Source organism: Martes martes (assembly GCF_963455335.1).
Source record: "Martes martes genome assembly, chromosome: 2".
In the NCBI taxonomy this organism is placed as follows: Eukaryota; Metazoa; Chordata; class Mammalia; order Carnivora; family Mustelidae; genus Martes; species Martes martes.
The window spans coordinates 126,316,134-126,333,549 of record NC_137889.1 but is presented as its reverse complement, the minus strand read 5'-3'; the positions used below and the strand labels follow the sequence as shown (position 1 = coordinate 126,333,549).

General features: G+C 36.4%; 1 protein-coding gene across 2 annotated transcripts in view; it reads left to right on the top strand.

The window, feature by feature from the left end:
- The window catches only part of SCLT1 (sodium channel and clathrin linker 1), a 178,001-nt gene that overhangs the window by 2,291 nt on the left and 158,294 nt on the right, over positions 1-17,416 (top strand). For both annotated transcript variants that reach the window (XM_080796975.1, XM_080796976.1), the window contains exon 2: positions 13,862-13,929. In XM_080796975.1, coding sequence (XP_080653101.1) covers positions 13,862-13,929 — 68 coding nt within the window. The remainder of the gene's footprint in view (positions 1-13,861; positions 13,930-17,416) is intronic.

Below are 17,416 nucleotides of genomic sequence, written 5' to 3'. Positions count from 1 at the left end.
GCTGAGTGGGTTACCCTAGTAGGCAAAACACCTTGACACCAGCTGCGGTAAATATAGATGGCTTGACGTTGTCCCACCTATTTTAACCTTCTCTATACTGACTTCGTGATCTTTATTGCCTCTTTTCATTTGTTCCATTTGGATTTGGTGTTTCTCAACTGGCAACCCCGTGATAAAGCATTAGCTTTACACGTAACTACAGGCAATTCCAAACCTGATCATGCTTCTAGTAAACTCGTAACACATTTTCAGGACACCGTTCTCCCACCTCCATCTGAGAAGGGAAATCTGATAGTCCTTAGGGACCTGTTCAAAGAAATACTTATTTATCAAGCTAAGGAATGAAAAAGTCATTCTTGTAGTGGGGATTTGGGAAGTGGAGATGAACTTATTTTTTCTTTTCATTCTCTGTTCTTCACAGAGCAAAAGTTTTTAATTTTTTTTTTTAAAGATTTTATTTATTTATTTGACAGAGAGACAGAGAGCATGAGAGGGGAGAAGGTCAGAGGGAGAAGCAGACTCCTTGCTGAGCAGGGAGCCCAATGCGGACTCGATCCTGGGACTCTGGGATCATGACCTGAGCCGAAGGCAGTCACTTAACCAACTGAGCCCCCCAGGCGCCCAAAAGTTTTTAATTTTGGTGAAGTTCTCAATTTGTTCTTTTATGGATGTCATATCTAAGAAATCTTTGCTTAATCAAAGGCTGCAGAGATTTTCTATGTTTTATTCTAGAAATATCGTAATTTGGGGTTTTACATTTAGATTTATGATCCACTTAAATTTTGTATAAGGTGCAAGATAAGGGTCAAAGCTCACTTTTTTGCATATGAATGCAATTGAAAAGATTATACTTTCTCCCATCGATTACCATTGCACCTTTGCAAAAATCGTTTGTCCTTGGGACCCTTGGGTGGCTCAGTCCATTAAGTGTCTGCCTTCAGTTCAGGTCATGATCTCAGGGTGTTGGGATCAAGCCCCTCATCAGGCTCCCTCCTTGTGCTTACATGCGTGCGCGCGCTCTCTCTCTCTCTGTCAAATAAATAAATAAAAATATTTAAATAAGATCATTTGTCCTTATTTGTGTTCATCCATTTCTGGACTCTATTCTGTTCCATTGATTTATCTGTTTGAGCACCAGTATTCCAGTGTTTTGATTATTGCAGCTTTGTAGTAAGTCATAGAATCAGATGATGTTAGCCTTTCAAATGTGTTCTTTTTCAGTTATTTTGACTGTCCTATGTGCTTTGCACTTCCATATGAATTTTAGAATCAGCTTGTCAATTTCTTCAATTAGCTGCTGAGATTTTGAGAGGCATTGCTTTGAATCTGTTGATCAATATGTGTAGAATTAATATCAAATGATATTGAGTCCTCTTATCAATGAAAAGATATATTCTCTCTATTGATGTATCTATTCTTTTATTTCTCTCAGCAGTATTTTGCAGTTTTTCATATATAGGTTTTGCACATCTTTTATCAAATTGATCCCTATGTATTCTGTTTTTGATACTATTGTAAATGGTATTATTCTTTTACTTTGGGATCTATCATTGCTAATATATAGAACTATATCTCTTTTTTGGTATATTATACCCTGCAACCTTTTTAAACTCACTTATTCTAATAGGTTGTTTTTAGAGTTCATTAAATTTTTTGCATAGACAATCTTTTCATCTCTTAACAGTTTTAGTCCCTCCTTTCCAATTTAGATGTCTTTCATTTCATTTTTTGGTTTATCGTACTGACTAGAACTTCTAGTACAGTGTTGAACACTAGTGGTTGGAGTTGACATCCTTGTCTTTTTCCTAATCTTAGGGTACAAACATCTATTTTTCAAAATTAAGTATGATACTAACTGTCGATTTTTTGTAGATGTTTTTAAAAGTTTGAGAATATTCCTTTCTATGCCTAGTTTTCTGAGAGTTTATCAGAATGGATGTTGAATTTTTTTCCCAAATGCTTTTTTTGCATTTATTGAGAGGATCAGATTTTTTTTCCATTTTTAGTTTGTTAATAGGTTGTCTTACATTGATTAATTTTCATATTTTAAGCCTGCCTTACCTCTCTTTTTGGGATAAACTTCTCTTATTCATGTATTATCCTTTTTATATATTGTTAGATTTGATTTCTTAAGAGTTTATTTAAAATTTTCATTTTCTCTGTTCATAAATCCTTTTTTCCCCTTCTAATCTCTTTGCCTGGTTTTGGCATTAGGCAATGCTTGCCTCGTAGATTTTGTTGGAAAATATTTTGTTTTCTTCAATATTCTGGGAAAGTTTATGTAGAATTAACATTATTTCTTCCTTAAATGTTTGGTAGAATTTACCAGTAAAGTCAATTGGACTTGGAGTTTTCTTTGTGGGAAGATTTTAAACTAGAAATTTAATTTCTTTAATAGATAAAGAGCTACTCAGTCCGTTGTGTACTGTTGTTTTTGTTTTTTGGGGTTTTATTATTGTTATTGTGTACTGTTATATACAGAGACCCACCACAGATTTCATATATCCAGAGTTCTCTCTCTCTGTAACTTTCTCTTTCATACTTTGTCTTGCCAATTCTTGTTCACTTGGTCTCCCCTTCCTTAACTCAGAAAAGCTTCTGATCTCTGAGGCCTGCATTTTCCTTCTTTGTGCCATGGCCTAGACTCTCCAGTCATTAAGGTGGAGCAGTCATAGGGTTTACCTCATTTGTTTTGCATCTCTCATTATCACTGTCTATTGTCTAGTATCTTGCAAACCATTCTTTCATTTTTTTTGCTTTTGGTTGTATTGAATGGGAAGGTGGTCCTTGTTACTTCTTGTTGGACATAAGCAGAAATCTATTCAAGTTACCCTGCTTTTGAAATCTTAAACACAAGTTTCTTGCTCCCACTGTAACTGTTCTTTGGCTTCATCTGATTGGGTTATGGACTTTGGGGAGGGTATGTGCTATGGTGAGTGCTGTGAAATGTGTGAGCCTGATGATTCACAGATCTGTACTCCTGGGGCAAATAATACATTATATGTTAATAAAAATAATTTTAAAAAAAGACATATTCTTTGAACTCTTCATTTTCCTCTATTTCCTTAATTCTTTCCCAGCTTATTTGCACTACTTTCTCTTTTTTAAAAGATTTATTTATTCATTGGGGGGTTAGGGGGAGAGTGTGTGCACAATTGGGGGGAGGGGCAGAGGGAGAGATTCTCAAGCAGATAACCCCACTGAGCACAGAGCCTGACATGGGGCTCTGTTGGACAACCCTGAGATCATTACCTGAGTCAAAACCAACTCAATCAAATGAGCCACCCAGGCACCCCTGTTTTTACCTCTTTCTTTACTGTAACCATTGCCCATTAGTTCATCTGCTCTTTTGCCAGTAATCTTTTTTTTTTTTTTAAGATTTTATTTATTTATTTATTTGAGAGAGAGTGAAAGTGAAGAAAGAGATCACAGAGGGGATCTAATGAGCAGAGAGCCCGATGCAGGGCTCGGTCCCAGGACCTTGGGATCATGACCTGAGCTGAAGGCGGTTGCTTAATTGACTGAGCCACCAGGGTGCCCCTCTTTTGTGAGTAATCTTGATATGATTATACTGCTTTTTTATGTAGCACACACTCAGTAATACTTCATCCCTTGATCACTTGTTTAATTTTCCTTAATAGTTTTCACACCCAACTGTTCAATAGCCATAGATTAAAAAACTCAGTGCTTTGGGTAAGTACCACCACAAACTCACTAAAGACTGACTGAGCTGAGATTTGAACTGAGACTGTCTAGTTCCAGTGTCTGTATTCTTAACTTCTATCCAACAAAGAGACTTGTAAGAAAAAAAAAAAAATTACAGGCCTGTTTCACTTATGTACATACAAACTAAAAATCCTACATAAAAGGGGCACCTGGGTGGCTCAGTGGGTTAAGCCTCTGCCTTTGGCTCAGGTCATGATCCCAGGGTCCTGGGATCAAGTGCAGGGATTGAGTCCCGCATCAGGCTCTCTGCTCAGCGGGGAGCCTGCTTCCCCCTCTTTCTGCCTGCCTCTCTGCCTAATCGTGATTTCTTTCTGTCAAATAAATAAAATCTTTTAAAAAAAAATTATTGAATACAATAAAGACCTAGGTTAATGGAGAAACCATTAACATCAAATTTGTGGATTAGAACACTCAGTATATTAAATATGTCAGTTCTTGATTAATGGTTAGACTTAGTCATTCTCAAACTTAGTTTTGACATCATGATTCTAAAATCTAGTCGAAGAGGGGTGCCTGGGTGGTTCAGTTGGTTAGGCATCCAACTCTTGATTTCAGCTTAGGTCATGATCTCAGTATTGTGAGATCAAGCCTCACGTCGGGCTCTGTACCGGGTGTGAAGCCTGCATAAGATTCTCCCTCTGCCCCTTCTCCTTACCCCCACTAGTTCACTCTCACTCTCTCAAAAATAAAAAAATAAAATCTAGTGGAAGAGCTAAGAATAGCCAAGAGAGTTTTAAAGAATATCAAGGTGGGAAATTTTATTGGCTGGTTATTAAGACTTAAAAATTTGATTATTAAATCAATATTAGATTGTCAGATTGATATATACATAGATCAGTGGAATAAATTAACACGGAAAAGACATATACGTGAAACTTGTTATTTGAAAGAACAACAATACAAATCAGTGGGTAAAAGGTATTTAGCAAATGTTGCTAGGATAATTGGCTATCCAAATAGGATGGAAAAATAATAAAGATACCTTTCCACATATATAGAAATATCATCTGCAGGTTTATTGAAGAAATAAATTATAAACTTTCAGAAAAAAATTTAAGAGGGTGTCTTTATGATCTCAGGACAAGGAAAGATTTAGATTTAAATATTTTGGATGAATGAATGAAAGAAATAGGAGACTTAAGTTAGAGTAAAATTTTCTCCTTATTAAAGTCAACTGCTGAGGATTGAATGTATTTCCTTCAGTAATCCACAATTGACTTTTTTTTTTTTTAGATTTTATTTATTTATTTGAGAGAGGGAGCATGAGCGGGGAAGGAATATTTTTAGGAATTATGTATATGTGTAATTATAAAGTTGCACTAATTTACATTCTCACCAGCAGTTGAGGAGAGTTTTCATTATTTTACATTGTCACCAACATGTTCTATAATTTTAGCTCTTTACTGTAATTTTAATTTGTATTTTCCTGATGCCTAATGAGGTTGAGCAGCTTTTCTGTGTTTATTAGCTCCCTGGGTAATCTTTATGTAAGGTGCCCATTCATGTCTAATTACCACAATCTATAAGCTTGTCTGCCTTTTAATTGATAGTTTTTTGTATATTCTAGACACAAGCCCTTTGTCTGTTACATGTGTTGAAATACATTCTCCATGTTTGTGTCTTGTTAAGTCTCTTTGTTGAACAGAAGTTTTTAATTTTAATGTGATTCAGTTTATCAGGGTTTTTTTCACTGTGGTTAGTGCTTTTTGTGTTCTGATTAAAAAATCTTTCCCTACCCTAAGATATATAAAAATATTCTATACTGGTCTAGAATTTCTTTTGGCATTCACAGTTAGATCTTCATTTCACCTAGAATTGATTTTTATGGATAATGTTTTATTTTTTATGAGGGTATCCAGTTGACCCAGAACCAGTTTTAAAAAGATTATTCTTTTTTTTTTTTTTCATTTTTTAAATTAACATATATTATTTGTTTCAGGGGTACAGGTCTGTGATTCATCACTCTTGCACAATTCACAGCGCTCACCATAGCACATACCCTCCCCAGTGTCCATCACCCAACACACCATTCCTCCCACCCACCTCCACTCCAGCAACCCTCAGTTTGGTGTCCTGAGATAAAGAGTCTCTTATGGTTTGTCTCCCTCTCTTTTGTCTTGTTTCATTTTTTGCTCTCTTCCCCTAAGATCCTCTGCCTTCTTTCTCTAATTCCACATATCAATCAGAGAAAGACAATTATCAGATGATCTTCCTGATAATGTGGAATATAAAAAGATTATTCTTTACTTCACACTGCTTTGCAGTGCCCCTTCAATCATAATTCAGTTGTTTTAAGTGAATAATTCAGGTGTTCTAAATGAATGTGAATTTATCTTTGTATTCTTCATTCTCTTCCATTGGTTAAATTTGTTTATTTTTATACAGCTATCACACTATCTAAGTGACTGTAACTTTGTGATAAACCTTGATATCTGGTAAAGCAAGTCCTCCCCCATTCTACTTTTGCAAGAATGGCTTAGCTTTTCTTGTTATGTTTCCACCTATATTTTAGAATCACCTCTTAAATTTTTGGAATATCATCTTTTGGAATGTTAACTGAGATTGCATTTAGGCCATTTGTAGATCAACTTGGGGAGAACTGCTATCTTCACAATACTAACTCCTGTAAACCATGAGTATCTATGTCCACTTAATTAGCCTTTAATTTCTCTCCTTATTGTTTCATAGTTTTCTGTACACAGTCTTACACATCTTTTGTTTAAATCTTTTAGATTTATTCCTAGACATTGGTTTTTTAGTATGGTATTGTAAGTAACATCTTTTATTTTAACTTTGTTGCAAATATATAGTAATATAATTAATTTTTGTATATTGGCCTTGTATCCAGCAACCATGCTGAAGGTCATTATTCTAAGAATTTATCTTTGTGTTCTCTGGGATTTACCTATACCTATACATGACTAACTATGGATAATGAAATTTTTTTTTCTTCTCAGTCTTTATACCTTTTATTTCTTACTTGCCTTATTGCATAAACTTAGACCTCCAGTAGAGTGTGAATAAATGTCAAGAGAATTTGTCCTTCCCAGTTTGTCCTTCCCACTTTCTGGGGAAAGTTTTCAACGTTCTCATCCTTAGTATGATGTCTGGTGTGCATTTATGTAGAAATCAGTTGTTATATCAAGGGAATTAACTTCTGTTCTTACATTCCTGAGGCTTGATCATGAATATATCTTAAATTTCATCAGATGCTTTTACTGTAACTTTTGAGATGATTGTATTTGTTGATCTTTTTTTAAAATTAATTTATTTATTTTAATAAACATATAATGTATTTTTATCCCCAGGGGTACAGGTCTGTGAATCGCCAGCTTTACACCTTTCACAGCACTCATCATAGCCCATACCCTCCCCAATGTCCATATCCCCACCACCCTCTCCCATCCCCCCTCCCCCCAGCAACCCTCAGTCTGTTTTTTGAGATTGAGTCTTTTATGGTTTGTCTCCCTCCCAATCCCATCTTCTTTCATTTTTTCTTTTCCTACCTCCCCCCAAACCCCCACATTGCATCTCCACTTCCTCATATCAAAGAGATCATATGATAGTTTTCTTTCTCCGATTGACTTATTTCGCTAAGCATAATACCCTCTAGTTCCATCCACGTCGTCGCAAATGGCAAGATTTCATTTCTTTTGATGGCTGCATAGTATTCCATTGTGTATATATACCACTTCTTCTTTATCCATTCATCTGTTGATGGACATCTAGGTTCTTTCCATAGTTTGGCTATTGTGGACATTGCTGCTATAAACATTTGGGTGCACGTGCCCCTTCAGAGCACCACGTTTGTATCTTTAGGATATATACCCAGTAGTGCAGTCGCTGGGTCATAGGGTAGCTCTATTTTCAGTTTTTTGAGGAACCTCCACACTGTTTTCCAGAGTGGTTGCACCAGCTTGCATTCCCACCAACAGTGTAGGAGGGTTCCCCTCTCTCCACATCCTCGCCAGCATCTGTCATTTCTTGACTTGTTAATTTCTGACTGGTGTGAGGTGGTATCTCATTGTGGTTTTGATTTGTATTTCCCTGATGCCGAGTGATGTGGAGCATTTTTTCTTGTGTCAGTTGGCCATCTGGATGTCTTCTTTGCAGAAATGTCTGTTCATGTCCTCTGCCCATTTCTTGACTGGATTATTTGTTCTTTGGGTATTGAGTTTGCTAAGCTCTTTATAGATTTTGGATACTAGCCCTTTATCTGATATGTCGTTTGCAAATATCTTCTCCCATTCTGTCAGTTGTCTTTTGGTTTTGTTAACTGTTTCCTTTGCTGTGCAAAAGATTCTGATCTTGATGAAATCCCAGTAGTTCATTTTTGCCCTTGCTGCTGTGGCCTTTGGCGATGTTCCTAGGAAGAAGTTGCTGCGGTTGAGGTCAAAGAGGTTGCTGCCTGCATTCTCCTCAAGGATTTTGATGGATTCTTTTTTCACATTGAGGTCCTTCATCCATTTTGAGTCTATTTTCGTGTGTGGTGTAAGGAAATAGTCCAATTTCATTTTTCTGCATGTGGCTGTCCAATTTTCCCAACACCATTTGTTGAAGAGGCTCTCTTTTTTCCATTGGATATTCTTTCCTGCTTTGTCGAAGATTAGTTGACCATAGAGTTGAGGGTCTATTTCTGGGCTCTCTATACTGTTCCACTGATCTATGTGTCTGTTTTTGTGCCAGTACCATACTGTCTTCATGATGACAGCTTTGTAATAGAGCTTGAAGTCTGGAATTGTGATGCCACCAACTTTGGCTTTCTTTTTCAATACTCCTCTGGCTATTCGAGGTCTTTTCTGGTTCCATATAAATTTTAGGATTATTTGTCCCATTTCTTTGAAAAAAAAATGGATGGAATTTTGATAGGGATTGCATTAAACATGTAGATTGCTTTAGGTAGAATAGACATTTTCACAATATTTGTTCTTCCAATCCATGAGCATGGAACATTTTTCCATTTCTTTGTGTCTTCCTCAATTTCTTTCATGAGTACTTTATAGTTTTCTGAGTATAGATTCTTAGCCTCTTTGGTTAGGTTTATTCCTAGGTATCTTATGGTTTTGGGTGTAATTGTAAATGGGATTGACTCCTTAATTTCTCTTGTTGTTGGTGTAAAGAAATGCCACTGATTTCTGTGCATTGACTTTATATCCTGACACTTTACTGAATTCCTGTATAAGTTCTAGCAGTTTTGGAGTGGAGCCTTTTGGGTTTTCCACATATAGTATCATATCATCTGCAAAGAGTGATAGTTTGACTTCTTCTTTGCCAATTTGGATGCCTTTAATTTCTTTTTGTTGTCTGATTGCTGAGGCTAGGACTTCTAGTACTATGTCGAACAGCAGTGGTGATAACAGACATCCTTGCCGTGTTCCTGACCTTAGCGGAAAAGCTTTCAGTTTTTCTCCATTAAGAATGATATTTGCAGGGACGCCTGGGTGGCTCAGTTGGTTAAGCGGCTACCTTCGGCTCAGGTCATGATCCCAGCGTTCTGGGATCGAGTCCCACATCAGGCTCCTTGCTCCGCAGGGAGTCTGCTTCTCCCTCTGCCACTCTGTCTGCCTGTGCTCGCTCTCTCTCTCTCTCTTTCTCTGACAAATAAATAAATAAAATCTTTAAAAAAAATGATATTTGCATTGGGTTTTTCATAGATGGCTTTGATAATATTGAGTTATGTGTCCTCTATCCCTACACTTTGAACAGTTTTAATCAGGACAGGATGCTGCACTTTGTCAAATGCTTTTTCAGCATCTATTGAGAGTATCATATGGTTCTTGTTCTTTCTTTTATTAATGTATTGTATCACATTGATGGATTTGCGGATGTTGAACCAACCTTGCAGCCCTGGAATAAATCCCACTTGGTCGTGGTGAATAATCCTTTTAATGTACTGTTGGATCCTATTGGCCAGTATTTTGGTGAGAATTTTCGCATCTGTGTTCATCAAGGATATGGGTCTGTAATTCTCTTTTTGGATGGGATCCTTGTCTGGTTTTGGGATCAAGGTGATGCTGGCCTCATAAAATGAGTTTGGAAATTTTCCTTCCATTTCTATTTTTTGGAACAGTTTCAGGAGAATAGGAATTAATTCTTCTTTAAATGTTTGGTAGAATTCCCCTGGGAAGCTGTCTGGTCCTGGACTTTTGTTTGTTTGGAGAATTTTGATGACTGTTTAAATCTCCTTACTGATTATGGGTCTGTTCAGGCTTTCTATTTCTTCCTGGTTCAGTTGTGGTAGTTTATATGTCTCTAGGAATGTATCCATTTCTTCCAGATTGTCGAATTTGTTGGCGTAGAGTTGTTCATAGTATGTTGTTATAATTGTTTGTATTTCTTTGGTGTTGGTTGTGATCTCTCCTCTTTCATTCATGATTTCATTTATTTGCGTCCTTTCTCTTTTCTTTTTGATGAGTCTGGCCAGGGGTTTGTCAATCTTATTATTTCTCTCAAAGAACCAGCTCCTAGTTTTGTTGATTTGTTCTATTGCTTTCTTAGTTTCTATTTCATTAATTTCTGCTCTGATCTTTATGATTTCTCTTCTCCTGCTGGGTTTAGGCTTTCTTTGTTGTTCTTTCTCCAGCTCCTTTGGTTGTAGGGTTAGGTTGTGTATTTGAGACCTTTCTTGTTTCTTGAGAAAGGCTTGTACTGCTATATATTTTCCTCTCAGGACTGCCTTTGTTGTGTCCCACAGATTTTGAACTGTTGTGTTTTCATTATCATTTGTTTCCATGAATTTTTTCAATTCTTCTTTAATTTCCTGGTTGACCCATTCATTTTTAGAAGGATGCTGTTTAGTCTCCGTATATTTGAGTTCTTTCCAAATTTCCTCTTGTGATTGAGTTCTAGCTTCAGAGCATTGTGGTCTGTAAATATGCAGGGAATGATCCCAATCTTTTTTTTTTTTTTTTTGATCCCAATCTTTTGATACCAGTTGAGACCTGATTTATGACCCAGGATGTGGTCTACCCTGGAGAATGTTCCATGTGCACTAGAGAAGAATGTATATTCTGTTGCTTTGGGATGGAATGTTCTGAAGATATCTGTGATGTCCATCTGGTCCAGTGTGTCATTTAAGGCCTTTATTTCCTTGTTGATCTTTTGCTTAGATGATCTGTCCATTTCAGTGAGGGGAGTGTTAAAGTCCCCTGCTATTATTGTATTACTGTCGATGTATTTCTTTGATTTTGTTATTAATTGGTTTATATAGTTGGCTGCTCCCATGTTAGGGGCATAGATATTTAAGATTGTTAGGTCTTCTTGTTGGACAGACCCTTTGAGTATGATATAGTGTCCTTCGTCATCTATTATAGTCTTTGGCTTAAAATCTAATTGATCTGATATAAGGATTGCCACCCCAGCTTTCTTCTGATGTCCATTAGCATGGTACATTGTTTTCCCCCCCCTCACTTTAAATCTGGAGGTGTCTTCGGGTCTAAAATGAGTTTCTTGTAGGCAGCATATAGATGGGTTTTGTTTTTTTATCCATTCTGATACCCTGTGTCTTTTGATTGGGGCATTGAGCCCATTAACATTCTGGGTAACTATTGAAAGATGTGAATTTAGTGCCATTGTATTGCCTGTAAGGTGACTGTTACTGTATATTGTCTCTGTTTCTTTCTGATCTACTCCTTTTAGGGTCTCTCTTTGCTTAGAGGACCCCTTTCAATATTTCCTGTAGAGCTGGTTTGGTGTTTGCAAATTCTTTCAGCTTTTGTTTGTCCTGGAAGCTCTTTATCTCTCCTTCTATTTTCAATGATAGCCTAGCTGGATATAGTATTCTTGGCTGCATGTTTTTCTCGTTTAGTGCTCTGAATATATCATGCCAGTTCTTTCTGGCCTGCCAGGTCTCTGTGGATAGGTCTGCTGCCAATCTAATGTTTTTACCCTTGTATGTTACAGACTTCTTTTCCGGGGCTGCTTTCAGGATTTTCTCTTTGTCGCTAAGACTTGTAAATTTTACTATCAGGTGACGAGGTGTGGACCTATTTTTATTGATTTTGAGGGGCGTTCTTAGCATCTCCTGGATTTTGATGTTTGTTCCCTTTGCCATATTAGGGAAATTCTCTCCAATAATTGTCTCCAATATACTTTCTGCTCCCCTCTCTCTTTCTTCTTCTTCTGGAATCCCAATTATTCTAATGTTGTGTCGTCTTATGGTGTCGCTCATCTCTCGAATTCTCTCCTCGTGGTCCAGTATTTGTCTCTCTTTTGCTCAGCTTCTTTATTCTCTGTCATTTGGTCTTCTGTGTCACTAATTCTTTCTTCTGCCTCATTTATCCTAGCAGGGAGAGCTTCCATTTTTGATTGCACCTCATTAATAGCTTTTTTGATTTCAACTTGGTTAGATTTTAGTTCTTTTATTTCTCCAGAAAGGGCTTTTATCTCTCCGGAGAGGGTTTCTCTAATATCTTCTGTGCCTTTTTTGAGCCCGGCTAGAACCTTGAGAATTGTCATTCTGAACTCTAGATCTGTCATGTTACCAATGTCCGTATTGATTAGGTCCCCAGCCTTCGGTACTGCCTCTTGTTTTTTTTTTTGTGGTGAGTTTTTCGGCCTTGTCATTTTGTCCAGATAAGATTTGCTTTCTCCTCCTCTGGAATTCCGCTGTTCTTGATGAGTGAAGTTGGTCTTGGCTGGGTTTCTTGTTGATCTTCTGGGGGAGGGGCCTGTTGTGGTGATTCTCAAGTGTCTTCGCCGCAGGCGGAATTGCACCACCCTTGCCAGGGGCCGGGCTAAGGGGCCTTGCCAGGGGTCGGGTTTGCTTTCAGGAGCTTTTGTTCCCTGAGCGCTTTCTGTAGAGTTCCGGAGGATGGGAATGAAGATGGCGGCCTCCCAATCTCCGGCCCGCTCGCCGGGAGCCGGCCCCTCCCCCCACAGTCTGTCTTCCCGTCGCTTTGGATTCACTTCTCCACAGGTCCTACCTTTCAGAAAGTGATCGATTTTCAGTTTCTAGAATTGTTGCTCTTCTTCTCTTCGATTTCCCGTTGGATTTGTAGGTGTTCACAATGGTTAGGTAAGCTATCTAGCTGATCTCCTGCTACCCGATGTCATCTCAGCCTGCTACTTCTCTGCCATCTTGACTCCTCCCTGTTGATATTTTTTGTATGTTTATTTTGAATTTCTTTGCGGTGGACTTTATTATTTCCTTCACTTGATGATCTTTGGGTTTAATTTGCTTTTCTTCTAACTTTTTGGGATGGACCTATATTTCATTGACTATAAACCTTCTTTTCTAGTATAAGCAATTAAAGCTATAGATTTTTTTAGCAAGTTTTCAGGTATTACATTTTCACTGTCAATCAATTCAAAATATATCCAAATTCATTTTGTAATTCCTCCTGTGACCCATGGGTTATTAAAAAGTAATTTCTGAACTTCAAAATGTTTTAAAATTTTCTCTTTTTGGTTTTTTATTCTAGCTTAATTGCGCTACTATCAGGTAACATGGTCTCTTTGGCTTTCAGTCTTTTTGAAAGTTGAGGTTTACTCTATTGCTAGCAAATTACCAGTTTTAAACGGTCCATGTGATCTTGAAATAATTTTTCTACATTCACTGTGTTCTATGTTTTCTTGATGTGAATAGAAATATTAAGCACCTTGTGCTTACTGAGAGCACTTGGCTTTATTCTAGTCCTTCATTTTTATTATCTCTTACTCCTGTATAATTCGGAGTCTTTGGCCTCCTGTTTCTCTTCTGTGTGGAGATTTGTCCTGGAACAGAATTTTAGCCAATTTTCGCTATTGGAAAAATATGACTATAGCTTATCTTTTCAGTTCTTTTCACTTCTAGTAGCAGGAATTTGGAAAAAAAAAAAAAAAAAAAAAGGTGTACTTTTTTACTTCTGCTAGCCTGAAGAGTAAACCAGGAAGAATTGAGAATTAAAATGTAAGAAATCAGAACAATTAGTTCTTTGCAGCTATTCTCTTCCCACTAGCAGTAGGTAGTTGGCCTAGTGTATAGAAGGGCCCTTAAATTCAAAAAAACATGTGTTGAAATTGATGATTCATTTTGGGAAGCAGTGAAGACTAGCAGTTTTGCATTGGATATGTCAGATAATAACTATCTTGTTTGTAGTTTTTAAATATTGAGCATTAGCCAGTGAACTACAGATTTTTTTTTCCTTTGTTTCAGATCACCGACTAAATGAAGTTCTTAGACGGTATCAAATGGAAAATTTCTCCAAATGTTCATCGGTGCAGGTATGCAGATTATTTAAGGTCTAAAATACTAGGTTCAGATTTGGTTGTAAATATGTTTATGTAAATAAATTCTATTTAGGATTATTCTCATGTGAAATTGCCTATAGAACTTTGAAATTTGCTGACAACTGGTATTTGTATAGGGAAACACTTGTTTTTGCTTAATAAAAGTAGTTCTTTGGTCATAGAAATTGCCTTTTTTTCTGAATTGGAGGTTAAGTATTATGTATGATGTTAAAATATCTGAGTTCTAAAATGAGAATTCATTGATGTTTTGAAATGAAATCTTTTCTTAGGATACCTTTCATAGTAAGCTTTAACTTGCAATTCTCATAAATTATGGCAAGCAAAAATAAATCAAAACAGTAAACAATATACAGCATTGTTTTTAATACTTCTTTCCTTGGGTACATGTTCTTATTTAAATATTCTGTTAAAAATTTTTTGAGCAATAAGGTATGTTTATTGGTGGACTCTGAGTTACACAGTATTAAAAGAAAAACAGTAGCTCCTATGTTAGTGATAGCAGCCTACTGAATTAATAAGGATGTATTTTGATCTTGACATCAATGAATCTTGTAACCAGAACATTGTTTTGGGGCGCCTGGGTGGCTCGTTGGTTAAGTGTCCGACTTTTGATTTTGGCTCAGGTCACGATTTCAGTGTTGTCAGATAGAGCCCTCCATTGCTCGGTGCTGAGCCTGCTTGGGATTATCTCTCTTCCTCTCCCTCTACTCCACCACTACCACTCCCGCCCCACTCATGTGCCCTCTCTCTTAAAAATAGAATTGTTTTTAAGGTATTAAGAAAGAAGTTGTTTCTAAGAAATTAAAAAGTAATAGTTTATCTTGTTGATTTGACTATACTTATACTTTCTTTAGTGTATTCTCAGCATTTAGCCTGCTGCTCTATTTTTATTTACAAAGACCAGGTTGCGTCCAGAGGGCCTTAAAATTATCCATCCACTCTGTTAATCATGTTATTGTTTTTCTTACGTTATTTTGTTAGTTATGCTGAACTAAGAACTGTTTTCATTTAGATGATAGAGAATTGTAATACAGCAGCCTCTAAATTTTGTTCAGATTCTTAGGTTCTTTTTCTTCTGCTTAATGTCTTATAGAATATGTCTAAAAGGATTCAAACAAAAGTGTGATTTTAAAGCCCGAGGAGATCTCTTGGCACGGTTTTATATCATACCTACTGTAAATGGCTGACTTATGAAAGATGGTTTTACCAGATAAAGCAATGATTGTATGTAGCCCTTTAGATGCACTTGCCTTGTACATTGTGATTAATTAATTTAAGCCTCAAGGTAACATACCAAGTAAGGTCAAGTCTTCTCTTATTTAATAGAGTACTCTCCTGTGAAATTACAGTTCCTTGAATTCTCTAAAGGTACATGTTCTTCTTTTACAGATACTATTAAAGTCATACAATCAAATCTTGATTCTTAGCTCTTATTTTTGGTAGTAATATATTGTTACTGCCTAAGAGTCTTCTGAAGTTTGCTGTCTCTTCAGAACACATTGCTGTCTCAAAATACCAATTCCTTGCATCTTGCCTTCCACTGCATAGTTTGCAGTAATGAGAAAGGAGGTGATATGAGAATATGAGAAAGAGATTAATCTGCTTTCTAGCATTATAGTCCATATCCTTGGCCATATATAGTGCATTCTTCAGTTCCTCACCCCAGAAACATTATACTGGTTTCCGAAAAAATACTGGTAAAAGTGAAAAAATTTGAAAAAAAAAAAAAAAAAAAAAAAAGAAAGAAATTGAAAAACTGTCAAGAGGAATTTTTTAATTTGTGTTTTTTTCTTTTTATAGTATTTTTACTTTTTTTCTGTTTGTAGACATAAAAGTAGGAGGAAACCATTATCAAAGGTTATGTGAAACCCAGGAGCACTGGCTGAGATCTCTTCTCACTAACTTTAGTGATTGCTGCTAGCAACAGAAATCCTTCATAAATTTTATTTGGCCTTTTTGTTCAGCTGTGTTTCCCAGGTGTCAATTCTTGTTAATAGATGCTCAATAAATATTTGTTGAATGAATGAAGCAATTATATCCTTCCTTTACTTTATTCCTGCATACTAATTTCCCAACATCATTTGAGCTCTATATGCCGTGTACAGTGAGAGTTGAGATGAAAAAGTCATGATCAGCTTGTGAAAGACAAACAGTTCATCTTTTTAGTCTGTTTTTCAGGATAAAATCACAATGAAATTTCCTTCTTCCTCACACTAGGCAAATGGCCAGGACTTGTGTTAAATGAACATACTTTATGAAACTTTTCTAATATTAGAAAAATCTGCCAGAATTTGATATTTATTTGTTATATTTTAAGTTGGAATTTCAAACTTGATTTTCTATAGAAACTGTGCTATAAGTGATAGTTAAAATTCATTTGTGCTATCACTATATAATAGTCATTTAGGCTTCCCATGGATCAAAGGAAGTTTTATGAATTGCCTTAAGGTTTTTTTGTGTAGTGTTTCTTAGGAAAATACATGATATATTTAGAATAATGATACATAAATTGTATGGATTTAAACTGAAAGTTAGGTTTTCCAGTGTGTACAATAGCTTGTATATTTAATATATTTGGTTCGTTATACTTTAATAAGTTACTCATCTTTTACTTATTTTAAAGCTTTATTCATTTAATTTTAGAGAGAGAGACAGGGTGCATGCATGCACCAGGTGAGGGGCAGAAGAAGAGAGAGAGAGAGTCTTAAGTAGACTTGGTGCTGAGTGCGGAGCCCAATGCAGGGCTCGATCTCACAACCTGAGATCATGACCTCAGCCAATATCAAAAGCTGGAAGCTTAATCTACTACAACACCCAAGCACCCCCGTTCATCTTTAAAAATAAAAAACTTCTTATAATTGTATATGACCTTCCAAAGATGGTTTAAATAACAACTAGTTTCTTGAATGATCCCTTCAGGGTTGTTGTGAAATTTAGTTGTCTTTCTTTGATTATTTTGTGTTTTATGTATAAATAAAAAGTATGTCAAGTGGCATTGCTCTCTAAGAGCATGAGATCCAGCCCCATGTCAGGCTCTGTACTGAGCACTGAGCTTGCTTAAGATTCTCTTTCCCTCTCTCTTTGTCCCTTCCCTGTCACATGCATGCACAAGTGTACTCTCTCTCTCTCTCTCAAAAAAAAAGGGGGGGGGAAATGATTTAGCACTTTAAAGAGAGTGTAAGAAAGTGTAAGAGTTTAGCAATTTCTGTATATCGACCTTCACTGATAAATGATGAAAATCCATCTCCCCATATATAAATGATTTGCTGTAACACTCAAAAATGTGCAACAACACTTTCACAAAATGCTAATCAGCCTATATTTTCTTCCAAAGGATGGCAGATAAGATGCGATTAATATATTTCATAGCCAGTGATATAGAGAAAGTAAGGGCACAAAATCAAACATTCAGAATTATGATTAGAATACTTAGTGTGTGTTTTCCTCAGAGGAAATATCT